Source organism: Hippoglossus stenolepis, chromosome 11 (genome assembly GCF_022539355.2).
Source record: "Hippoglossus stenolepis isolate QCI-W04-F060 chromosome 11, HSTE1.2, whole genome shotgun sequence".
NCBI lineage: Eukaryota > Metazoa > Chordata > Actinopteri > Pleuronectiformes > Pleuronectidae > Hippoglossus > Hippoglossus stenolepis.
Genome location: NC_061493.1, coordinates 16286605 through 16313562, shown reverse-complemented (window position 1 = coordinate 16313562; position 26958 = coordinate 16286605). Strand labels below are relative to the sequence as shown.

The window sequence follows — 26958 nt, the reverse complement described above, 5'->3', positions numbered from 1 at the left end:
CTTCGACCCTCCGCTAAGGGTGTGTGATAGTGGGGAGATTATCGTAAAGCCATTACACGTCACCTGTGCCCACGCCGACGCTCCAAACAGCGAGATGCTGGGCTTAATGTATGCAAACAGTCTCATTCTCTTTCAATTTGCCCATTTGATGTGGTTTAAAAGCGACTGCCGCCCAAATGTGGGAAGCCAAGGTGAAAATCATTGGGCTCAGCAGAAAAAGACCCTGATAGCGGCGAGCTCGGCCTTTGCCGTCCCCCCACTGGCTCCTCTGCTTTATTACCGTATCATAAAGCACTCATTTCTTTCCCAAGCCTCCTCGCTAATTACCCAGTGAGCGCTCTCATTTCATTTTATTGCTGGAATTAACAGCCAGATCGAAGCGTGCAAAGCTATTAAGATGTGTGATTAAGCCACATTCAATTAGTTTCTACAAACAATTTAATTGATGTAGCAGATAGAATTAACAGAAGGTGATTGTGTGGATGGCTTGGCTGACTGCGAAATTAAAGGTTCCCCTCTTCCACTCTCAGTCTGCCTCCCTCCCTCTTCTCGTCCTCCCTCTCTCCTTCCCTCCATCTCTCCCTTCCTTACTCCTTCTCTGCTCCGCTGCTCCAAATGAGCCGGAGCTGTTACCGTGCTAATGTAACTGTCTGCCTGATTTCACCTCCCTCCGTAAGTCAACAGATTCATAGATTCATAGATTGTCCCGGTGACCTGTAATAGCTGTAATGATCGAGAGATAGCCCGTTCAGTCAATTACATACATCACTGTAGCACAGCGCTGCTCGACTAATAACTGCTTGTAAATTAAACCACTAACACACTGTCAGTGCCACGAGGCCACACACACACGCACGCACGCACACAAACACACACAGGGTTCAACTGTTGGACTTGTGTTCAAAGTTGGAGGTTTTCTCATTAGACACTAGACGCTGCAAACATCTTTCATACCCGAGCAAACGATCTAAACATATCAAATATACCGGAGAGTGACGGGGAGGAATCAAAGTGATTTTTGAGAACGCCGGGCGTCTCTGAGCGCGGCGGCGGTGGCGGCGGGCTCCTGAGCTGTCTGCTGCCAGCCAGCCGAGTGTTTAAGAGGTATTAGTGGCCCAGCGGGACTCTGACAAAGATGGATGTGGGAGGCTGGTCAGGCTCTGCTGCCATGCAGTGAGCGCCATTATAAATACAAGCCAGCGTGGAGTCCGGGCGCAGCGGGCACGCAGCAGCCATGTCTCCATTAGCCAGCACTGGGGATGGGCACCACAGGGGGGCCCAGCGATGACCACTAGGACACCCGGTTTCTTAACACTGAGCTTGAAGCCACCAGGTTAGCTGACGTAGCCGTTATATACAGCGATGACTCTCCGTAGCCACCGTGAGGCTACATGGTTGAGATCAGGTTCACCAGAGCAGCGGTGGCAAATGTAATCGCTTCAACAGGATCGTGCTCAGCGGTTGAGGAGGCCCCACATTAAAACCTCCACCCGCACGCTCATGTACAAACAGTGGTGTGACAAACACATAAAGCCGATTGGAAAAAGAAATGGGAAGTCATGGTAGGAGGGGCGGGGGGGTTTGAGACTCACGTGTAAACTGGGGTGGTAAGTGAGGACGCCATTATCACACAGTGTGACATATTTCTTTTTCCACTCCTTGTTGAGGGATTTGCCACTTCGCTTCAGAAGGATTCCCTGTAAGAGAGAAGACATCACGGTGAGGAGCAGCTCTCCTCGGAGCAGCAGGGTGGAGGATATGAGCCATTATAGACGTTAAATACCAAAAAATAACAATATTATTATCATTACTACTACACATTCGTTACGGTGGTGACATGGAGCAGTTTGGTTTTGGAAAGACATGGAGCAAACAAGTGACAATTATGAAGCAAAAAATAAACTAATAAAACAATGTAATTAAATCCCCTTTATTCTTCATTCTTCCTTCTTGTGTCATTTGTTTGGGTGACAGCTTTAATGATATGTTAGTTTTTCTGCTGTGACCATTTGATCCCACAGAACTGGCTCAGTTCCTCGGGCTCAGGGGCCATTCACAAAAGAGAGACAATCCAATTTGCCAGACCTCCTCCCTGCATTCATACACATAACATGCTGAACTCTGGAAGACCTCTCAATCCTGGAATTAGGGAGTGTGATCTCCCCCTCTTCAAAGCCCCTCCACTCGGGTCTTATTCTATTCTACTTTATCTTCTGAGGCCCTTCAGGCCCTCAGATGGTTGTTCTTATCTGCAGAGTAAATCCAGCGGTAAACAATGCAGTTCCTCGGCTGGAGGTGGCCAAATGCTGCGGACTGTAAAGGGGCCAGGAGGCTCTCCGGGGTTAAACAGTGAGGAGGGGCACGCTTAATTAGGGGATTAAGCCGAGGCAATGTTTGTGCTTTTACAGCCAGGGTCTGTGTGTGTGTGTGTGTGTGTGTGTGTGTGTGTGTGTGTGTGTGTGTGTGTGTGTGTGTGTGTGTGTGTGTGTGTGTGTGTGTGTGCTGGGGTGGTGGGGAGAGAGGGTTGTGTTTTGCTAGCCAGGCCCATCCTGTAGGCTTTAATCCTTATTAACACATCAGGAAGAGTTGACCCTCTGTGACCTGGGCACCAGGCTGTTTGCCGACAATCATCCTAATCCCAACCCTGATTCTTGTTTTTGGGTGGGTGGGACTTCAGAGTTTGGGCTTCTTCCTTATTTCTTATTATTAACATACCTGCCAGCAAACTTTAAATATGTCCCAAAACTTTACTTTAAATTTTTTATAAAAGTTATGTTGTAGAAAATTATATTTTGAAATGTTACTTTGAGAAAGTATTTCCTACAAATCAAAACTGACTAACAAAAAAACCCACACAACATCCAACTGTATGTTGCTCAATACATTTTGTCTTATATTTTTATTTTTAAGTATCGAACAATTATTCATACAACTTGTTGGAAATTGCAATCCAATAAAATGGATGGGTCAGGGAAGGACTCATTAAATGTCAGTGCGGCTCTGGATCAGGAATTTTCCTTCACTTTAACATTGCAACATATTTCATTTTCGTTTTTACATTTTCACTGATTTCCCAGAGAATAATTCATGGATCTTGATGAAGAAAATCAGACATGTTTAGGGGACTGATATTTATAAGTGTGTGCATTTTGGTGCAGCTTAATTGCATTTAAGTGGACTGTTGGGCCTTGGCGAAGGTATGAGCTCTATAAGTGACATTCTAGTTATTAATATACGAGAAAGCCTTGGTTAACTATTGATAGTTCTTGGGGATTTTCCAGGAAGAAACATTGTGTCCTTCAATCAATAAGTTGCTGACTGCCCAGACTCCTCTCAATTCAGTCAATAATGGAACAGTAAACACTTTTTAAATGGCTCTAATCATACAGAGTAAATGATCCGGTTGCGGAGCCTCTGGCAACTTTATAATGCATGTTTTACAAGCATATACGTTGCTCATCTCGGGCTCTTACTGAAGCATACATAAATCTATACATGCAATCAGTGCGGAGTTTCAGATATTTATTATCAGCCGAGTTGTGAAGTGGATCGATGAAGACACTGAGACAAATATTTGTACACGTGCACACTAATTCTCCTGCTTTATTATGAACAGTAACACATTTTAACTGGAACTCGACAAATGATTTGAAATCATTAATCATAATTGTTCTGTTGTTCGTCACGTTGGATCGGGTACTGTGGATTTTTACGAGATCATTTGACATTGTGTGTGTGTGTGTGTCACTGTTGAGGGAAAGCACACGACTACACTCACACACACACACAAAAGGAGATGAGTGTGTCCAGTCTGTGCGACATAAGGAAACAGGCCGATGGACAGACGCGCTCTCCTTCTCCACACAATTGTCATATCTACACGGAGGAGATAGTGTCTCTTCCTTCCTTTTGTCAGACGACTGGGAGAAAGCTGCATCCTGCCACTGTGGCTGAGTGATAGGCCGGCCCTTTGTAACAGAGGAGTGGGGAGTGTGTGTGTGTGTGTGTGTGTGTGTGTGTGTGTGTGTGTGTGTGTGTGTGTGTGTGTGTGTGTGTGTGTGTGTGTGGGAGGGTCCGGTGATGGGGCGGGAATGCACTCACTACTGGAGCCGCCAGCAGCTCCTCAGCAGTGAGTGCATTGTTATCCTCACTCACTATTTTTATAGATGGGCGGTGGGGAGGAGGGAGCAGAGGGAGAGAGTGAAGGATGGGAGGGGGGGGGTCATTCTGTGTGTAATTTGGCCTGATGGGGTGAGGCGGGGGTAAAGGGGGGGTGTGTGTGTGTGGTAATTAAGCCCACATTGACACTTTGATCCCCTTGATTGTGCATTTGACTGGGCTGGAGATCAGCTACAGTCACACCACTGCCCCCCCTCCAGTCCATCCCTCCTCCCAACCTGTAACCAGACCCCCCCCCCACCAGCCCCCAAAAAAATCTCCGTAGATAAAGGTGGCGATTGGTTATCTGGTCAAAAGTTTCCCTGATACTGAGGGAAATTGGCCCTGGACTCTATATACTGTGCGAGATAAGAGCGGCAGCGTTTACAGTAAAGACGGCTCAGAGGGGGATTTCTTTTTAAATCTGTAAATCAACCTGCAGATTAGCCGGGTTCTGCAGGGAATTACACTAATCTACATTTAAAAAAACCAAGAGCGCACACTGAGATCAAATAGAAATGTCATGTTGTTTTGTGACAGGCCACTTTTCAAAAGTTCTGTATCGAGGGTTTCTGCAGGTTTCACCAAGTTAAATAAAAGACTTTTAAAGACCATAATGAATGAAATTTAAGACCAATGTCAAGTACGTCCGATGTGATGAGAAGGAATATCAGAGTCACGCAATTACTTACATAATTGAAGATGAAGTGAAGTAGCGTAGTAGAGAATTACCCTGGAAACGCCACATTATCTCACATAGTACGGGTGTGAATTGTCTTTCCCACCGCCGATACGATTGCACTGAGATAAACTCTGATCAGGGTGTTTGTATCAGTTATCAGTTCCACTTCGGTTTTTAATAAAATTAAGTTTTAAATACTAAGGCCTGAGAATTTTGATTGAATTTTAGAATTTTTAAGATCCCATGGAAACCCTATATTTCATATTGTGCATTAATAAAATGGAAAATTAAACTTGTGTCATCTTAATAAGGGTTAATCTGTATATAAAAGAGCTGCAACACGATAAAAAATCCATATCATGAAATGTTTTATCTGTTACATGAGCGTCTCTCAGACGGATCGACTGATAGATACACTATCTGTTAAACTGTGGTTTCCCCTCAGCGTTACTCTCTGATTGAGCGAGGGGGCTTGGAAGTGTCACCCTGACATTATTCCAGTTGGACCAAAGCCTCGGCAATTTTCTACCCAACGCAACGAGAAGGTCTGGCTCGACGTGTCATCTTGTGTCATTTGCAGGTAAAGAGGATAATGTGAGGATGCTGACCCGTGTTGGAAAGCCCTCATGTAATCACGAGTGATTACTAATCAATGTGTCAATTACTCCCTTTGGTTACAGCCGGGACATTTAGGAACGATCCTTACTGCTACTGTGCAAGAATATATAAAAAGAGAAATAAAACAATAATAATGAAGAGAATAAAGGAAATCACAATGAAAGAAAAAAAATTCTTTGACTGATTATATAATACTAAATAACAGAATATGAAATCACCTAGAAGAAAATTGTCAGACCGAAGAAAATAACGTCTCCTGAGATATCTGATGAAATTTTCATCAAATGAATGGTTATCTACGTTGATTGTATGGATGAGCATGAATGAACCTTTATGAGGGAACACTACCCACACACAATTATGAGCAATAATAATAATATTCCAGCTTACTCCAAATGCTTTTATATTAAACAGCACATCCAGGATTTAAAATTGAAGATTATTAAAGAAATTTATCAGAGAACTGGAATCATCAAACTGATGAGTTTAAATAAAAGAAATAAAACTAGACAATAACTGATTCTAATGTGGTTTATATGTTGGTGTAAGTTTAGTCAATATATCAGTGTGTATAAACTTAATTAAAATAAGCTTCTTTTATCAGTGATAATAATTTGAGAAACATGTTAATTGTTTTTTAATTATCAGTGTTTATTCGATTACACAAATAAATTTACCTGCAATTGAATGAATGCATTTGCCTTTAAAAGATTAAACCTAAATATTATTATATTGAGCTGAGTAATTTACACAAACAGGTAAATGTCTTTGCTAATAACGATATAATGTTGGTTAACAGCTCCGGCCTCCTTCTCTCTGCTTGTACTGGCATCCAAGTACTTTGTTATGTTGTGTTATAGCGCCATCTAGTGGTCACAGCGACACATACCTAAATCCAGCGTTCCAGTGACACTGATTAATTCTTTGGCCTTTACACAGATTCAATCTTTACAGCAGCGAATATCAGGGGAAGACAAATAACAACATAGAGTGATACAATGAGGGATTTTACTTACCGAGGGAAAAGAGGGGGAACTGTGAGAAAACAAAGATGTGCTCACCTGTTTGATCGGTATGGCCCTTCCACTGCCTATGCTGTCTGTTTTACTGTCAACGCTCTTTGCCTGTTCACTGGCTTTCCGTGACTGCAAGAAAACAAGAAAGTCAAGTCAGCAACTGAAGCGACACACCCACGACGAGGCAGAGTGGGAGTTTGGGGGGGGAGTGAGGGGAGTGTTGGGGTGTGCATGTGTGTGAGGAGAGAGAGCGACTGGGGGTCAGAGGAGTGAGGTGGGGAGAGGTTGGTTGTGTTTTCTTTTGGAGCGTTTGCAGTATTTGTGGAGAAACTCGACGTTTTGCAAAATAAAAAGTCTCAAAAAGAAGCTCGAAATGAACAGACAAGCAGACCAGCGGAACAAACAGCAGTAACATCGACGTGCAAGTTCAAAACAGAGGAACTTAAAAAAGAGACCAAACCAAGACCACACTAGACACATCTCAACACAGAGGAGACCAAGGACGACCACACATTGAGTCATGACTCAGCCCTGAAACCCTTTGTAGGAAGGGGATCCGTCCAGCTCTGTTTGAGACCCAGAGCGGGGCCCTAAGTGGACCCCTGCAGACCAACTGCTGCTACACCCAGAGCAAGCTCAGTACAGATGCACTGATTAAGAGCTTTTGTAGCACAGTGCATTAGTTACAAGTCACAACAGGTTAAAGGGAGAGAAGGGAAAAATGGTTATTTTGAAGCAGACGACTTGACTGCACGTAGCTTCCTCTGACCTGCAAAACCTGCTGGGACATTAAGTTCATTTGCAAATACAAAAACCATTGGAACTTCACAAAAATGCAAAAAAACAAACAGGTTAAGTTTCTTTGCAGGAAAAACAAAGTGGTTAGACAGTCAATAAATTCAAAGCGCATGGATATAAACCAGGTTAACCTTCCCACCCCGACACAAATAAGGAGATGAGGTACAGGCAGGGACAGACATGAGGGTGGATGGTCTCACTCAGATCATGAGAAATGTCCAGTCACCAATGGAGAAGAGGTAGAGTCTGAGTTCAAGTAAACCAACTCTGGTGTTGACATTTTTTTTCCAACATTTTATTTTTTTTAATGATGACTTGTTTAGCTTCTATACAGACACCATACAAAGCAAGTCACAAATTCACTTCAAAATATTCAACAGATTGACCCAAACATTGCAGTTCCCACAAAATATAGGATGGACAATAAAGGCATTATTTCATATATTCCTTATATGTATGTACTTTTTATAGAGTACCATTGTAAATAAAATACAATACAAGATATACAGCAGTCTATAGTTTTGTCAATCCGTTCATGATAGAAAAAAGCGATTATGCAAGAGTTCATAATCTCTGTACCAAACCTAAATCAAACCCAAATAAACAGAGGAAAGGAAAAGAAGAGAATGTGCAAAATAAATAAATAAATAAATAAATAAATAAAATAGGAAAACAAAGGTTAACGGTTAACTACATTCATACAAGTCGGTGCAACCCAGGTTTCATTTGTTGGCAACTTTTCAATATAATATCTCTGACACACCCTGACACACTATGTTTTTATGAAGGCCTTCATAAAATAACCCCAAGTTACTCTAATCTAAAATACCTCTATGATAAACACATTTATACCACATTTTTTCTTTTTCCATTCAATACTTCACAATACTCTCTGGAAAGTAAGAATGACTCAAAAAACACAACAAAGAAAAACAGACCAAAGTAATGTCGGAAAATCTAGAAGGAAGAATAAAAAATAAAAATAAAAACTTGGCACCTCTAGTCCTTGAGTCCTCATTTATGGCAAAAGGCAGTGTGATGTCATGTTAGGAACGGTTGTGTCCTTTTGGCTGGATAACAGTTCCAAGAGTGACTTGAGTGTACAGTGTGGGTTATTTTTTTCTTATGGGATGTCTGAATGACAGTCGGGGGGGTTGGGTGGGGCAAAGGGTGGACGGGGGGCAAAGGGTGGACGGGGGGCAAGGGGTGGACGGGGCGTTTCCAGAAGAGTCCCTACAGTCTGTCTCGCGTGGTGATACTTCGACAGTCTACGTTGAGTGCGCTCAAACACTCCCGCATGGACCCGACTTAAGCCTATGGATTCCATATAGTGCGAGCTCTATGCATTACCCTAAGTGCGAGACAGCAGCGAGGGTAAAGCAGCGACGAGCTCTAAGTCCTCAATCAATAACCTCCTCTCTATCAGGATTGGCAAAGCAGGGGGACTCTTTTGTTTTTAAACCATCATGCTCTTCTAATTCGGAAGGAGTTGGAAAGCCCTTTTTGTTGAAGAAAGGTTGGAAACAGTAGCACAAATCTGCAAATATTGAAAAACAGTGTCAAATGGTTATTTTTTTGTTTGTTTTTTGCTTTCATTTTTGAGATCCACTAACAAGTAAAGGAACTCGAAAATATGGAATGGGGAAAACACGGAATGGCGGACATTAATAATTGAATATTAATGAATGAGTGGGATGGACTTAAGTATAAAAAACGTTGGAGAATTTTCTCTAAATTCCTCGACAGTGTGCTTTTCAACACAAAAAGGGACGGACAGCCTGAAGACGTCAGGAGACCACAGACAAGTTTACAAAACAGATTTAAGAGTTTTTGACCATGGAAGCACTAGGAAAGAATAATGCGTACTGTGCTGACACCTAGTGGCCGAGGACAGACATGGTATAAAACTGGCTTGAAATGACTGGCTGGGGTGAGATTGATTTGTGAGGCCGGTGAAAAGACAAGAGTGAGAAGATCTTCTTTAGTAAAGCTTCGAGTTTTAATACTTAAATAAAATAAAAATAAAAAACAGCCAAACTATTTTACCTTCAAAAATGATTCGGACATTTTCAACGGGCTTTTCTGTTAAACTACATCTGAAGCTTTTGTCGTCAGATTAAATTCAGGCCGAAAACCAGAAGCAGACAGTGTTTAACCAAATAAACTGCACGTTGCAAAGGATTTTATAACTTCAAGAGTCCCAATGCCAGCGCCGTGAAATTTTACTTTATATCTGTATACATTTGGACGACTTGTAGCAATTTTCTCCTTCAACAAAGTTTCTTGGATGTAATGACTTGTGTGAGTCTGTTACTGGTCCGACAAAGCTCATCTACTGATGACATTAAGGCATATTTTCTTTCATTCAGATCTCCTCTCCAAAAATCAACAGAGAGTGATGTACTTACAAGAGTGTGGCTAGAAAAAATGGACGGCAGCCAGCGGTCTTATCGGTGACTCGCGGGACTTTTATTTTGTAACACAGAGGTTGGATTTTTTTTCAGAATGGACAAAACTATGACAGGGAAATCCTCGACAATCTTGTTTTGCTGAAATCTTTTCTCTTTCTGTTGTTTGGTAAAACGGCAAAAAAAAAAAGGGTCGGCATTGTGAGTCTTCCTCTCTCCTCAGCCCACCGCACTCTTCAAGTGTCACTGGAGAAATGTCGACATCGCCCTGTTCACTTTTCCTCCCCCGCCTCCTTCCTCAGCTTCCTCCTCCTCCTCTCCTCCCTCACCCTCCCTCCTCCTCCTCCTCCTCCTCCTCCCACCCTCGGCTCGCCGCTCCTCAGAAGGTCATGAGCTGAAACTCCCGCTCGGCCTGCCACTCTGGCACCCACACCGGGTAGGTGGCGTGCTTCGGCATCTCCATGATGCGGATGGGGAGAGGCTCATTTCGCTGGTGGACATGGTTAGTCACTACCTAGCAGGGGGAAGGGAGACAACAAGGGGAACTAGCACACAGCCTGTACTGCTCAGAGGCCACAGAGCATGCGGCTCCCACAGCAGCTGGGGTGACGGGGGTGAAGGCAGTGGGAGACATAGAGGAGGGAGGGGAATGGATTGGGAGGTGAGAGAGGGAGTTAGTTTGAAAGAGATGGCGGAGAGAAGGAGGCAGGAAGATGGGAGACAGGGTCAGATTGCAACAGGATATAGGTGAGGAGGAGACAGGTGAAGGAGACAGGTGTGTTTTAGAGGATGGAAGGGGGTCTATTAGGAAAGAAGGAATCTCATGTAGCCTGATCTCCGTTTCATAGAGCAAAAAAAGTTCTGAAGAAAAACTAAAAAGATAAGATAAAAATGGGGACAAATTAACTTTTGTGAAACAAGAGTCGGTCGTCTAGTCACTTGGGGTTTGAAAAACGCATTCGGAGGTTTTTTCAAACAAGCTCTTCACGCGATTAATTCATAGGTTTGAGGATTAACAAGGCCATATTGCAGTAGGATTTCTACAGACCTCCCTGAGCTTGAAGAGGCGGAGGTCCGGCTGCGTGAGATTCAAGGAAAAGTTTTAGCAGCAGAGAAGGAGGCTGGTGTAGGAGAGAGGAGGACGGAGGAGGAGAGAGGGATGCACACTGGGTAGAAGAAGAAGAGGGCAGAGGCTACGAGTAAAAGACAAGCTTGGGACAGCTAAGGAAATTAGAGTGGTTAGTGCGCACATGTGCTTTTGGTTAGAGCAGAGGGAGAATACGACTGGACATGGGGTGTAGAGCAGGCAGACATGGGAGGGGGCGGGGCACTGGTGTGGTAGTGAATCTCGCAGTCGGGCCAGAATAGACGTGAGTGGGGTGAGGATCGGGGGAGTTATCTAGACTCAGCGAGATGGTGAGTGGGCGATTCTATGTCAGAAGGTGCTGGCATGCATTATTAGCAGCATGTAAACGGGCCATATAGGCTGGCTGTGAATGGTTGACTTTAGCTTGGTCAGCAGAGACGAAGTTTGCAGTCTGTTGCTCCCCATAAGGGAAGTAACAGCAAAGTAAGGGTCTAGTATAAATAAGAGGGGGTTGGGGGGTTTAGATGGCGCAGAGGGCCCAGTTTGCTATGGCTGAGATGAGAAACTTAATCCATGTGCACTTACTACATCCAATTAGAAAAGAAAAAGGACATGAGAAGAGTTGATGTTTTTTTTCCACAGTGCTTTCTTTGATATTTTTTATTTGGAACATTTTGGGGAGCAAATATAATTTCTATGTAGTCTTTTTTTCTTTCTCCTTTGCCCATTGTGCTGTGTGGACGAGACGTTTCCATTTCCTCCGACGGAGGCAGGAGTGGTGGCTTGGGTGCATTTCGAGCTACCTGTCTCCCTCTGGTGGACAAAGTGTGCCTGGCAACATGCCTCCTAGTAGTGAGAGTGGGTGTTGCTTTGCATCAGCTGTCGCATACTTACTGTGAAAATGTTGGAGCGGCGCTTCGACTGCTTGCGGATGGGCGTGGGCGTGTTGGAGGCAGCTATGGTCTCAATGCGCATCTCCCGCTGACTTATGCTGGGGGTGGAGGGAACAGAGGAGGAGTAGTCGCTGAACGCACCCCCACCATTGGCCGCCTGGGGAGAGAGGGAGATTAAGAGGAACCGACAGAGAGCAGAGGGAGAGAAAGAGGGAGGGAGGGAGAGAGATTGAAAATCAGAAATGGAGAGTGAATAAAAACAAACAAGCAGGTTAGTTAGGGACATATTTAATGTGGACAAAATCTTTAAAGGTCCAGTGTGTAAGATTTAGTTGAAAGGATCTATCGGCAGAAATTGAATATAAAATAATCCTAGTGATGTTTTCAGGAGTGTGTTTCACCTAAATTGTATGAATTTTTGTTTTCTTTACCCTAGAATAGGTCATTTTATATTTTAAATACTTTATATTTACATCGGGAGCGGGTCCCCTCTACAGAGGCCATCATGTTTTTTTTACAGTAGCCCAGACTGGACAAACTAAACACCTTTTGAGTTTTCATGACAACTGAAGGTTACCACAGGTTCTCTTTCATGTTTGGAAGTGGAGGGTGAGGTGAGGGGTATTCAGCTGCAACATGAAACTTCACCACTAGATGTCACTAAATTCTACACACTGAACCTTTAATGGACACACTTGGGATAAAAACATCTACATTAACCGAGTGTGTGCTTATTTGGATTAAAACAACATTAAAGCACAGTGCTGTCTATGAACATTTTCATCTCACCTGGTTAATATGAACAGAGGGGATGGATGCAGCAGGGACTGATGAGTGGCTGGGAGAGTTAGGGAGAGATTTGCATGGACCAATAGACAGCTGCTGCTTTTTCCTCATGGCCACAACCTTCTGGGCAACTGGAGGAGAGAGAGGCAAAGACACATGATGCTTTCAATTTCTCATTTGATCAAATAATAATACTTTTTTTATCATGACAAACCAATGAAACAATAGATTATAGCAAGGAACACATACTGACTGACTTCAGGCAGCCTCTGTTATTTAAAAGTCAGACTATAGGAGTGTATAAACCTACACGGCCACTGGTTTTGATTATGCACACATACACACTCAGGAGGGTGAAAAACCTGACGAGGACAAATCTGAATAACAAAATGAGAGCAGATGCTTGCATATTTAAAGGGGTCACTGAAAGGTTTTATGAGTGTACCTGTGGGTGATTTCCAAACAACAACACACTCTCCAGCAGCATCATCAAAATACCAAATGAGGGAATAATTAGAAGACTCGTGCTCATCCCTCCAGTAGATTCAGAGAGTCTGTGCCAAGTATCACCAAAGCTGCTCTGGCTTCAGTTTGTGCAGACAGTGTGTCTTCTCGTATGTGTGTGTGACACTTGTTTCCAAAACGCTGTTTTCTAGGTTGACCTCTGACTTGTTTTGTTTTCATGGGAAAAACATGAAATACATGGTGAGGGGGGGGAGCAAAAAGTGGATGTTCAGCAGAGACTGTTTAAAATATAAAATAGGACACATTCTGTTTGAAATGCTGCATTTTTTAAGAGCTCAGAGCCCCCAATGTAAAACACCCACTCTGGGTCTTTCACAGTTAGTTTGCAAATATGTGCCAATATGAAAACTTTTATCTTACAGAATAAATAATGCAGTAACGATTTACTTTTATGTTCATTTTCTTATTTTTTTATCCAACTTCTACATATGAATCAGCACAGTGATTAGCACTGTCGCCTCACATGCCTCCACTGAGTTTGCGTGTTCTCCCCGAGCTTGCGTGGGTGCAGGTACTTCAGCTTCCTCCCACAGACCAGAGACAGACGGGGGTCAGGCTAATTGGAGACTCTAAATTGACCATATGCATGAATGTGAGCATGAATGGTTGTTGGCCCATAACCCTAAAAAGGATTAGTGATATACATAATGGATGGAACTAAGGACTCTATACAGTATTTGGTTGTATGTGTGTTTTCTTTTTATTTAGAGTTATTTCTAATAAAGAATCAATTAAATTTCTTTGTCATAAACATTTGGTAATGACGTCTTATAGGAATTAGCTGATATATTGGTATCGGAAATGTTTTACTCCCAAACATCCATATCGATCGTGCTCTTCTATTAAAAGCATTTAATCTCTTACTGGTGCCATCATCAAAGGACCAATCTGCCTAATCTTATTTGATAAGAGAAACATATTGATATTCAGTACATTTTGTCTATGGAGACATCTGCCTGGTTTTTAGCTTACATGCTGAATTTCAGTGATGACATTTTCCTCCTTGTGACCTTAAGATATTATGGATTTATACCCTGCTTAGTTTTCTAAACACACACACACAGGATGTTGTAAACAGCAGCTGTACCTGTGGGTAAACTACTGTGTGTGTGTGTGTGTAGATTTTACACAGTGTTTGGAAATGTCAGTCATGTCCACACTGGGCTGAAATCCAAAAGAAAACTATTTTCCATTTTCCCCAAACAGAACGCTATCATGAACCATATTAATCCAATAAAGCACAGCAAAGTAAGCAAAGCTAATTCCAGTCAGACGCAGAAGCATATGAGCACATTATCCGAAACCACCTCGGGCCATTTGTTTTCCAGTCAGGTAGCGAGCAGCTCACTGCTAAATGGCTTATTCACATCTCCGGGGGGAGGAAAAAAAGGTACCTCTATTTCCAAGAAGAGTAATCACACCATTTTTTTTTTGTCTTTCACTCAGCTCTGCGGCGTGATGTTAACCAAATGAGACTATTGTCACCATCCGAACAACCTGATTTGCTGATTTGCAGATGGTACAATCCGTCATTTAATTCATGGCACACTCCAGTGAGGGACTGGGTGGAGTGGCGAGGGAGGGAGGCGATGCTCGCGGGCGCGTGACGTGAATTAGCACTGAGGGGAAAGAGAGATGATTTGAAGTTGTGCCGACAGCTGGGACCATGATGCCCGGCTGCCTGCTGCGGCGCGGCGGAAAAAAATACGGAAAAAACTAACGCACAATGCCGAGCGACTTCTACCAGCAGACAGCCGACACTCCATCTCTTCTAATCATTTCAAAATGGGCTTCAGGAAGCAATTAAGACAGTGAGGGCGGGGAAGACAACATGCCTCTGCATCGACAGTCAATGACATGCAAAGTGAACATTGTGTTGCATATTCAGATTTTTTGTGGCGGGATGACGGGCTCTCACAGGAGCCACAGCCTTCAGGGGATAATGTGCCACAGTTAAAGCAGCCAAGTTTCAAAATGACACTTTCATGACTTCAATTATGGATTCGGGGGGAAAAAAACGAAGAAAGTTTTCAGATTCTTTTAAGAGACATTAAAAGTGTATTTCACCATTTATACGCAACTGCATATTAACCAGTCTCTCGCTTGGAGCGGCCCATTTGTATGCAAACCTCCATCATGGGTTTAGCTTCCATAATTACTTGTTGTAGTGTTTGACGATTGTATTGAATTTAATTGAAAAAAGCAGCGGCAGAATTAATTGAAGTGAGCCTTTTAATGTTTCCTCAACTGTTCATAAAAGAACGCTGCCAATCACAGCTGCTGAGCGGGCAGCATACAGGGAATTAATGTATGTGAATAAACCTTCATGTGAGTCAAAGAAATGCATGTATGTGACTCACAAAACTCACAATACTTCACAGTTAGACCGAGATGAAGGGAAACAAATCACCAGCTGTGAATGTTAATACCTGCTCTACTCACGTTTAACAGACTGACGCAGAAGATTAGAACAAAAATGTTGATTTAACATTATATTGATGTAATATTTTGTCGGAGGGGATAAGTGATTGATTGGCTGATAGTTTTTAACTCACCTATCTAGACTTGACCACATTTCTTGAGGAGGTGAACAAATCCTGTATCCTAGTTGTGGCTTTGTCAAGAAATCTACCTACAATCTTTCAATCTTTCTGAAATAAGATTGATTTAAATGTTGTATGATAGTGATCAGTTAATAAACACAGCCTTTGGTTCAACTGCCTTTGCAATGAGTGACCTGGCCTGGAAATAAGGTAATAAACTGAAAACTCGGACTGTAACAAAATAAGAATCATTACAGATAATCTGTCAATAACCTCTTTGATAAATTGGTTTTGTCTGTAAATATTACTGAACATCAAAAACATCCATCATGTCTATTGCTTCAACATTGCGAGAATTTTACGGTTTTCCTTAGAAATAAATCATTGATCTTAAATATCTTTTAAATCAGGCATATTTAAGGGACTGATCTATGTGTGTGAAATTTGGTGGAGCTCGATTGAACTTAAGGAGACTGGTTGGTCAGGGCGGAGGTACGTGCTCTACTAAAAGCCTCCACCCTGTCGTTTCCCATCTACCACATGTCGACCCCATCAGACGCCCCCTCTCACCGTCCTGGAAGACTCTCTCCACATTCAGGCCGTAGGTGGAGCAGGTCTCGTAGTACGTGCAGCGCTTCAGGTCATTTGACAACTTCCTGGCCCGCGAGTCATCGATCACTCTGGGGTTGGCGGCACTGATTGCATCTGAGAGAACAGGATAAGAAGAGAAATATTACTCAAACCTGTAATATGATGGATATGGCTGCAGAGATTCTATATTTTTGTTAGTGTCAGCAAAGTGTTAGATCGACTTTCTGCACCTGTGGCTCCCTTGGAGCCCAATTATTGTTTGGGATTATTTTCAGACACATTTGACGTGACGTCGCATTGATGTATTTTTAACAGTGTTTGTACTACAGAGATTTACTGAAATAAGATACTGACAATCAGGCTAGAACACATGTCAGTAGGATCAATTCATTGTTAGTCTTGAATGGCATTTCATGACAAGAAGGAAATTAAAGGAATAGAAATTAAATCTTGTGAAAGTGTCATATCCCGATTATAGTTAAGTTATCAGTCTTATCGTTGTATTATAAAAAATATGCTGAAAATGTTTTTAAAGGTACTGATACACTAACTAAAGTAATTTCAAAAAGTTAGATATTTAATCCATGTATCTATTATCAATAAAAGAAAATAATGTAGCCACCACAAAATATCAAACGTGCAACATAATCTTTAAATGAAGAAGTCTTGAGCTCGAAGAAGCGTAATTATGATATGATGAAATCAGCTAATTTGTAAGTAATTTTCAGAATATAATGATGATGATGATGACAGCAAATTAAACCAGTGTTTTCCAATGTTCAGTTGTCAGCAAAGCAGGCTGATTGTGTCATGGAGACTTTGTTGATGCTGCACAGCATCAACCATATTACCACGATAATAAACCATGATTTTAATGGTGATAAAAACTGGATCGGAACTATTAACCACCGGGAATGTTACGATGGTTTACTGTGAAACTGGCAAACCGTTTCACCCCCTTATAGGATCCCGTAATCATTGTGTAAAGACGGTGTAAGAACATTGACTACTTCCTGTGCAAAGAAAGTATTGCTCAATTTCAGAGGAAGCAATATCTTGACAAAACAGAAGTGTATATCAGATGTAGGGCAGACACCTTGTGTTCCAACGAGGACCATGGGGACCTCAGCTGTGTTCCTGTAGCTGGAGAGGCGCAGAAAGTAATTGTAGACCGTCTGGAAGCTGATCTCATCCTCCAGGCTAAAGACGAAAACCACCGCATCCACCCAGGCAGCAAACTGAGGACAAAGCAGAGGAGGTGACGTTGAAGCACTGTGAAAAATAAAACCTCATTACAGCTAAAGAACATTCACACAAATTAACGGTTTGTTTTAGAGCCACCGCGCTGCTCAGAAATGTGGTTTCCTGTCCGTGCGAGTAATAGAACTTATTACTAGTTTGGAGCCATCGTGTTCCGACAAACAGCTTAAACTATTTTAATATAGAAACTGAAACTTCAAGTATCAATATCCAGAAAATTAAGTTATAAGTGAAACAGGAGAATTAAGATGTTGAAATGAAAAACATGTTAACATTCATAGAATTTAGATTTTTTTTTATGACAAATGTAGTTTCAATCATTTTAAATAAAGAAATTAAAGGATTGTGTGGGAGTCTATATACTGTGTTTTGGGTTATTCATTGATTTTTCAAGCACGATGGGCCAGAATGCTTTCATCAAACATGTACATCAATATAAAGACATCTGAGCTGAGTTGTTTTTCATGTGTCTTATCTTGTAATGGAAGTTCACACATACAGACAGAAGGGGGCAGTGCAGCAGCAGCTATAACCCACGGGCTGGGCACCATCACCAGGTGGACTGACACTGAAGGATGAAACCCTGCCACTGAAGCCGTTTCTGTTTTATGTATCCCCTCTGCTATCATAATCTTGGAATCATTCTATCTGCACAGTCGCATACATTCATAATCTCCACATACTTTACGATCAAATTGCGGCGAGAGGTCCCCCCCCCCCGGGCGGAGGAAATCAATCCTAATCACCATCCATTCTCAGCCGGAGCAGAACCCAGAGTAGCCCTAACGGTGACAATCAAATGATAACTATCCCCCTTGTATTCCCCCACTTCTTCAAGCCTCCGAGCCACAACTCAGCTCAGCCTCCCTGCGAGTGGGAACATAACAGAGGCCTTTAATTATGCCACTAATTATACAGTCAGCCGACAACCGAGCTGAACTCACTTCTATTCCCCGATCTCACAGGGCGAGATGATGCAAGTGTAAATGTGAGCTCTGGTACCTGTGGCTGCGGCTGCTCGTAGTCACCGAATGATGAATTCACACCCAGATCACATGTGACAGGAGACACTGAATCTTATGAATGAAGCCTGCAGCAGGTCGACTTGTGTTCTCTCTGGGGTGCGTGGCTTATTAGATTCTTATCTAATCTATGGACTGTAGGTGCAGCTTTAAACAGCGGTGACAAATAGCTCATAGTTAAGAAATGAAACTCCAAAATCAAATAGAAAACTCAATAAGCCCTAATAGTCAGGCTCTGCCACACGTACCACGTTTTTGCTTGTTAGCAAAGTAAATTAAGTGTTGAACATTAGGCTTTGCTAATAAAAAGACAGGGAAAAGCTAAAAGACTCCCAAGACAGTTGTTTTCCAGTGGTGGGAAATAACTACATTAATTAACTTAAGTCTGGTGCCTGAACCTGTATTAATGTTTAATAGTTTTTGGGCTACTTAGCAGAAGGAACAAGAAATATATACTCAAGAGCTTAAGCAATATGGATTTTTGGGGCGTTATATAATATATATATATTTTTTTTTTAATTGGCAATGATTCCTAAGATGTCGTAACCCTTATGAACCCTTATGAATAAAAAGGCTTGAAATTGTATTCATTAAACATTATTATAAATAACAAAAAAATAAAAGGAAAACATGAATATAACCAAATATAAAATATTTTTCTTTACCCAAAATGCAAACAAATGCACATCTTTTCTTTTCTGCATCTGTTATTGTGTAAAATAAAGGTTTTCCCATGGACTAAAAATAAACGGTGTTACCGATGCGTCTGTGAAAGGCTCATATCGGCCAATTTCATCAGTTGTAATTTACATCCCATGTGATCACTTTTTCAGTGGATGATATATTATTTACCTCACAACAGTCGCTTATTTTCACGTATATTAGATAAAGAGAAACACTAGCATTTATTTTGGGGGTCCTGTTTCAAACTACAGGGAAAAATGTACAAGTTATTCCCACTTCATTTAACATATTTTGGTCTCTACCGTTACCGATATTTTCACCAGCTAGATGCTAACTATGTCTATCATTTGGCGCCGGGCAGGTATCGTACAGTGATTTCAGCAGCGGCTTTCAATGCATACTACGAAAATCAACCCTGTAAATTTATTGACAAAAAAATGCTATAACACTGAGAGGAACTGTGGAACTCAGTGATACGTCTGTGTGACTTGTCAGATCACATTTGACGCAGTAGTTGTTTACATTGCTTTTAATAAAAATGTATTTTAGCAGCTTTAAATGGTATTTCACTTGAGTATTTCCATTTTATGCTACGTTCTATTCTACTGTACTTCACCACATTTCAGAAGATAATACCACATTTCTACTCCATTACTTTGATTGTTTAGCATTATTTAGTAGTTACTTCACCGCACATAAGTTGTTTATATCAATGTCGAAACAGGATGATGCAGATACTGTGCAATCGTGCATGAGTGAAAGACAGAATTAATCTTTCTCAGTCTATATTCAGAAAGCATGGGCACCCAATGTTAAGTTGATTTAAGCCCTGGATCATCAGTATGTGGGAGGTAAGACCCAATACTGTCTGGAAAAAACATGGTTCAAGAATAACTGAGTGTATCTGACAGCTGCTCCGTCATTTATCAAGACTGGATTAGTGGGAAGAAATTCCTCCATTTATCACATTTGAAGAAGCATAAACCTTCTGATCACATTATCAATAACATCCCACTCTAAAACTCTTCATATTTCACAAAGTAAAGGGACCAATATCTGCTGCACTGTCCCTTTGATCACGCACGCACACAAACACAAAAAAAGATTTGGGCTCAGATTGCTCATTGATCTGTTGCTGCCCTTTAAGTGCTTTAGGAAGAAGGACCACAGAGCAGCGTCACACTGCTCCAGACAGTCCTGCAGTGAAGTGACGCTCTGTCTCTGAACAGTTCCCATCTGCATCACAGTTTGCAGACTCATCTCTGGAACCTCAGAGAAAAGGAACAAGTCGTACCTGCAGCTCTGGAGGGCCTCCTTCATCTCTGATCAGAAGAAGGTAGCTCTGTCCGTCCACCACGATTTCCTTCTTGAACCGTCCACCTGATGAAGAAAAGGAGAGATATTTATTTCAAGCGTCAATTAAAATTCCACGTTGTGTATGGCCCAGTACTAGCAAAACAAATGCTGTCTTTCCAGAGGTATAATAACTCATCACCAGTGTAGAAAATGACTGCAGACACATTTTATGCTCAGTAAATGTACTATATGTTACTGTGACCACTAGGGGTCTCTCAATCAAAACAACAAGAGACCTAGTTGGTCTTCACCCCCATTGCAGTTGAAAATCTACCTGATGAGACTCAGAGATACATAAGTGTTATTTACGTTAGTGGCGGATTGAGGATATTTCTTACTCAGGGGCCATAAAGGGGCCACAAAGTATATGTTCAACATCCATAAACGATTCCTGTTTCAGTAAGGTGCACATTTAAGTCATTCCTTGTTCACGGTTAGCATTATAGCTTCGAGCTGCACTTTGACAAATTGTTCCTTGTTCAAGCACATTGTGTTCGTATAAAAGTGACTATTTGAACGAGTACTGACAGGAAAGGGGCCAATCAGATTTCAGCTAGGGCCAGTGCCCCCCTGACCCTGCGTTACACAGTCATTCATTACTAGTGACCACTTCAAACAATGGAGGGAGATAATAGCTAACTGGCTAGCAGAGTGTTTTCCTTCCTCATTCGTCGGTTTCCCTGTAAATTGTAGCAGAGACGAGTCAAGCCACAGGTAGCGTAGATATGACAACAATTAAAAGGCGACAAAGATGACACATCCGTTCCCTTGAATACGTTCAGGGATTTCTCATAGTTTGACTATTGTTGGAAACATTAAGGAGAATTTAAGGACACTTGTCAACATATGTGTCTAGTAATTTAAAGGAGAATTGTAACATATTATATTTTCAATCATAAAATAACCCAATTTTCATCAAAGCACAGCTCGTCACGTCTAAGAAAAAGTTTGGTGAAGTGAGTTAAACTGCAGCTTCTTGATTTCCCTCAAAGTGTTGCCGTGATGATCAGATGCCGACAGGAAGCCAGGTCTCTCTGGAGCCAATTATACGGACGAGAAATCCCCGTTTAGCATGTCTAATGCACAGCTGCTGAGCGAGGGAGTTCAGTCCTGGAAAGACCCAGCTCTCACTTTACAAACACCATCAGGCTGCATGTACGCTGCATCCATCACTTCACTGAGTGAGGTGCTAGATTTTATCGACACAAGTCATTACACTTATGAAATAATACGAATATTGGAATAAATTAAACGCTGGGATTAAAAAGAGAGGGAGGGAATCAATGGGAGATAAAATCTGAAATCCTCTGAACTGGTGTGCCTCATGTCACACCATGTCTACAGGGTAGTAGTGAGGAGCTGACACTTGGCGGCAAACTGAGTGTTATGCAACCTCTTCATTCCCTTTCAGATACAAATGCATATTCCTTGCCGCTAGTAACGCTGGCTGCAGATAAACAGCAGACCATCGGGAGAACTACGCAATAAATTTGATTTCGCATATAATCTGAATAGTTTGCGATCCTATGGGGATTAAGAACATTTAAATTAGAAAGCATTGGAAGCTGTGCCTTATGAATGTGAAATATGATTAAAAAAAGTCAAGGGAAAATCAGGACATGTATAAAAGGCTAAATAAAATTACACCTGCTACATGTTTGCAGGGGTTTCATAAGCAGATATGTTCGCTAACATCTAGAAGCACTGATCTCACATCATAGGAGAGATATAGGGGAAATACAGTAGCTAGTCCCTGTCATTTTGAATAGGCAGAAAGATTTCCTGTCTGAACAAGCAAATACGTATCACTCGAGCCAAGCTTCCACCCTGTTAAGTCCACTTTAGCCCGCTTGGCAAATGGGGGACTCTCCCAGCCTTTTGCACCGGCTCTCGAGCCCGAGTGGATGCTGGTTGTGTAACAGAGAGAGAGAGAGAGAGAGAGAGAGAGAGAGACAGAGAGAGAGAGAGAGAGAGAGAGAGAGAGATTCATGAACCACCAGCCAGCTTATTTTTTCTCTCTCTTCCACTGAACTCACAGAGCTTTGGAGATTCAGACAAAGGACTGAGAAACTATGTGTCTGTGCGTTTCTGAATCCTGCTCTAAAGGAGAGAAAAGATGAGGAGGATCTCATTACGCCGAGAACAGATTCATCACAGTTTGTGTGGACGCTGGCAGCGAGTCCTGCATGTCACGCCGGAGAAGCCTCACTGAAACCAGTTTGTGTAACGGAGGCGTGCGGCTGCGGCGAAAACACGCGTGGAATCTGAGGCAAATATTTCAGTTACATAATCATCCAGGAGGCTGTTGTCTTAATTTGGAGCCGAGCTGATACAACGCATCGAAAAAGAAAAGCAGCGCTGGGAGTAAAATGTAGCACACTGTCATGCTCTTCTCTTCCTCCGACATGGTGGGGAGTAATGATGAATAATTTATACGTGTTGTTAAAGCTCACATTAAAATAAGGCGACTAATAACCGTGCAAACTGCCTACAGAGAGACGGTAAGTCGGTGGGCACGGTTAACACGCAGTGAGCACACTCTGCTTACGACGAGGCTTAGACCTTGACACAGAGCCACAATCCGACAGAGCTCCATCCGGTGTTGCCATGGCAACACACCCCAGTACCTTTTTTTTCAGATATCATAGCAAAAGCCCAGGAACAAAACACTGACGAGAAAAAAAACACACACAAACACAGGCATGGCTGATGAACCTTCCTCCGCTGGGCAAAGCTTTCTGCAATGCAAACACCCGACCTGAAGCGAAGCCATGTGTCAGAGCACATAAAAAGCAAAGAGCAGCTGCTAATCATGAGACAGGTATGTTGTATCACAGCAACACGACGCCGTGCAAGAGCTCACGTTTGTTCCTTGATTATAGCAACAACGCTCGCTCTGTTTTTCCTGCATTTCCACCATTGATTTCTCGAGGACTAATTAAGCTGTGAACATTTTCCTCCCTTGGTGCAGCGAAATGCCAGAAACTAATTATGCACTTCATGTCTCATCCTCGCTATAATTACTCGAAAATGAAACACTGCAAAACCCCTCAAAGATCATCAGCTAAGTCTGGGTTTGCCAACATCTTTGTGCATTTTTCGAAGAAGAGGACGTACCTTTCGGGGGCCAGAAGGGGGCGTTCTAGGTATGATTTTTGCTGATAAATTATGGGATATCCGATTTTCAAATCTTAACAAGTTAATTACAACTGGCGAGGGGGGGGGTCCCTTCCTGCAGATGAGACATTCTAAGACATGTTGAACGGGCTCATTCTCCATCAGGACACCCAGGAAGTTAATGCTTTACGGCTGTGATAAAAATCTTTCATCTACAGTCTCAGATAATTGATGGAGTTCAGTTTTACCTTCATGCGGAACCTTCACAGCCCTAATTTACTGGAAAAGTTACGCTTCGTCATTATCTCACCAGTGATAGTGGAGGAACGAAATGGAAATTCATCAACTGAGCCACACCAATTATAAATTCTGGCATCGAGAGGCTTGATATAATCAAACACACAACAAGCTAATTAGAAAAACACTCTCACAAGGCAAACCGGTGCCATGCGTCATGTAAACATCCTAATACACACGTCCTAATAAAGCCATCCATCTGAACAGAGGAGCAGTCAGAGCCCACTTGACTTTATTCTGGTGAAAAACAAAAGAAAGCTAATTTAGCAGTCAGCGGGTTTCTGTATAATTTGACTTTTGAAAAGCATCATCGGGTGACATCATCAAGCCTCACGTCACTTCACTTCATTCGTCAGTAAAAATGTTATTTCACACAAGCTGTGAGGTAAATAAGCAGCGTGACAATGAGGCTAAAGGAGCCACACTTCACTCTGGGATTGAATCAGCTCCTCCTGACCCCGCACCTCCAGCAGACTCTTACCTTCGGGAGACTCCTCCTGCACGTACGTCCCCGTCAGGTACCGGTGCACCAAGGCAGACTTCCCACTGGACAGATTCCCCACAATGCCCTGCAAGGACGAGAGCAGAAATACAGTGAGTAATATGACATGATCACAGCAGAGTAAGGAGACATAAAAGACCATAATGGTGACCTGGAAAAAAACAACTGTCTCAGCACAAGGTGTTCCTGAAGCTTTCAGCCGTGCTCAGCAATTTCCTCGACTGAGCGAGGCCACGGATTGTGTCAGAAGAATTTGTAAATACAAAATATGCCGACCCTTTTTTTGTCGAGCTCTTTTTGAGGTCAAGAGTGAACATAATATCAATCCAAAAGTGGTTCTGCAGGTTTTAGCCCATTATGGACTTTTTATTACGGTCAACAACCCAAAAAAAACTGCATCTAGGTGACAAAGTGACAAATATTAAATCTTCACCTTCACTTCACTGCTCCATATCAGCAGTTTCCCTGTCCTGCCACTGGCAAGTATCGTTTTTAAAGTGTCAAAGAAGAAATGATTTCCGGTAGAGTAGCGTTAGTGAGAGTTGGCCAAAATACTTTGGTAATCTTTCATGCTGGAAAGTCCCACATTAAAAAGGCGTTATGTAAAGACTTTCATTCTGAGTGGTGGCTCTAGTGTTGCTAATTACAACCCGACAAAAGCAACCATCACTTCCATTCAGGGTGGGTAGCATACAGCTGTTAAAATATATTATGTTAGTTCTAATTTGTTTAAGGTATCTCAACATCTCTATCTATAAACTGTAAAATGTTGCACCTTTAAACTTGTTTTTGAAAAGTGCTGTATAAATAAAGTTTTTTACACTTCTCATAATAACATGATAGATCGCTAACTTGGTGTGTGCAGCACTATTTGCCGAGTGCTCGTGCTATGGTCCATATTGTTTTTGGCGTCCTCGCAGTCAGACCTCCTAGTTTCAGTTGTGGTAGCAATGTAGTTGTTCTCTAATGCGAGAACTTATCTTTCACTCTTAAGTCTGTGTACTTGTACGACCTTTGTATGGAGCACCCCCATTACAGCCATAAATAGAATTATTTATTCATCAGCGTGGGAAGTGCTGGTGTATGATGTGCAAAATGAATAATGGCCCAATTTTAAAACCTCAAATAATCCACATTAGTATCTGCCTCAGAATTGCAACATTGCTCAGGCTGTAATTACCTTTCAGAGTTATGCAACTTTTACTCAAAATAGAAACGGGACTTATTCTGCTGCTGTAAATGTTGCTAATCAAATCAAAAGTAGTGTATGCTCAGAAAAAGGTGGGCAGTGATGGAAAGTTGTGTTGTTTTGTAGTCGAGGAACAGAACCACAAAAGGGACGGTCCTTTACACAGGCTGTGAGAGGTTGAATCATTATGAGGAAAGTCCTGTGGCAAACATCGATTTGGTTGCAACCTCTTCCCCGCTTCCTCTCCCTGGTGTCCGGACCGAGCCCAACTACTGCAGCGCCTTCAGGGTGATGTATGGTGGAGGGTGGGCCGATGATGCCAGCATGTCTGGGAAGAACAAAGGCTGCAACATGCCTCATCCCCTCCCTCTTCCTCCTCCTCCTCCTCCTCCTCCTCCTTCTCCTCCCACCATCGCCCTCCTCTTCTTCGGATCATTAGTGGGTGTTAAAGTCAGGTATGGTTCTAATTATAGGGACGTGTGAGGCACAGGAGAACAGATCTGTTTCAGGTCCTTCCAAGTCGACCCTCTCCATAATTGAAGTGTATATATGGAGAGGTTCCCCCAGCAGAATTAACTATGCATACGCTTTAAGTTAGTACAAGTTGTCGGCTATGTGCCATGAAAGCTATGAGTCAACAAAAATCGACTTGAAACGTGGAGCAGATCCAGTGTTCCTGCTGTTTTAACTGCTCGGCTTTGTAACCTGCTGCTATATAGGCTTCATGAAGTCAAATTGCCTTATCAGCAGAAAGCTTTTACTCTCTTTCAACTCTGATGTGGGAATGTAAGTGTGCGAATTTCAAAGGATGACAATCACGTAAAGGTTTGACCACGGTTAAGCTGCCATCATGAAAGTACAAGAGCAGGGTGCAGCTGCACAGCTGGAGCAGATGTTTGAGAGGATTTCTCATCATTTCAAATAACCATTTGACGATCATTATTATCTTAGTGGCATGAAAAAGAAGAAAATGACTTTGCTATCTTATTTAAAAAAAAGCAAAAGCCTCTGTTCAGTGTGACCTTATCGCTGAACAGCAACTCTGTGAAAGTTGAATCATTGCTACACTTAATTCAGTCTTTCCAGGTCCATTTAGCAAACCCCTGTGTGCAGCTGCCAATTAACACCGTAGAAATATAAAAGGAAACTGAAGCATTTCAAGTGCTTGAAAGACGAAAGAAGAAAGTTTGTCTTTGCGCTCGCTGCTGTGACCCCCCCCTCCTCTTTTTATTCCATTGAAGTTTTCTCCTTTGCTTGGTGCTGCAACAATGAATTCACCTAACATGGAATTATCATTTCAACTGGCAGAACGGTGGAGAGCAGGTTTTCAAGGCAGCTCGTCTTTATGGGTGGAAGACATTAAACCATGTGAGGATGTTAGCTGCGCATTTGGCATTGGCTCTCTCTGTGTGTGTGTGTGTTCGCG

At 42.3% G+C, this 26958-nt stretch overlaps 1 protein-coding gene across 5 annotated transcripts in view; it reads right to left on the bottom strand.

Moving 5' to 3' along the window:
* The window catches only part of agap3 (ArfGAP with GTPase domain, ankyrin repeat and PH domain 3), a 117530-nt gene that overhangs the window by 38304 nt on the left and 52268 nt on the right, over positions 1-26958 (bottom strand). For all 5 annotated transcript variants that reach the window (XM_035169608.2, XM_035169610.2, XM_035169609.2 and 2 more), the window contains exons 3-10: positions 24323-24410; positions 20366-20451; positions 17202-17343; positions 16085-16219; positions 12450-12577; positions 11662-11817; positions 6520-6603; positions 1593-1697 (exon numbers count right to left, since the gene is read on the bottom strand). In XM_035169608.2, coding sequence (XP_035025499.1) covers positions 1593-1697; positions 6520-6603; positions 11662-11817; positions 12450-12577; positions 16085-16219; positions 17202-17343; positions 20366-20451; positions 24323-24410 — 924 coding nt within the window. The remainder of the gene's footprint in view (positions 1-1592; positions 1698-6519; positions 6604-11661; positions 11818-12449; positions 12578-16084; positions 16220-17201; positions 17344-20365; positions 20452-24322; positions 24411-26958) is intronic.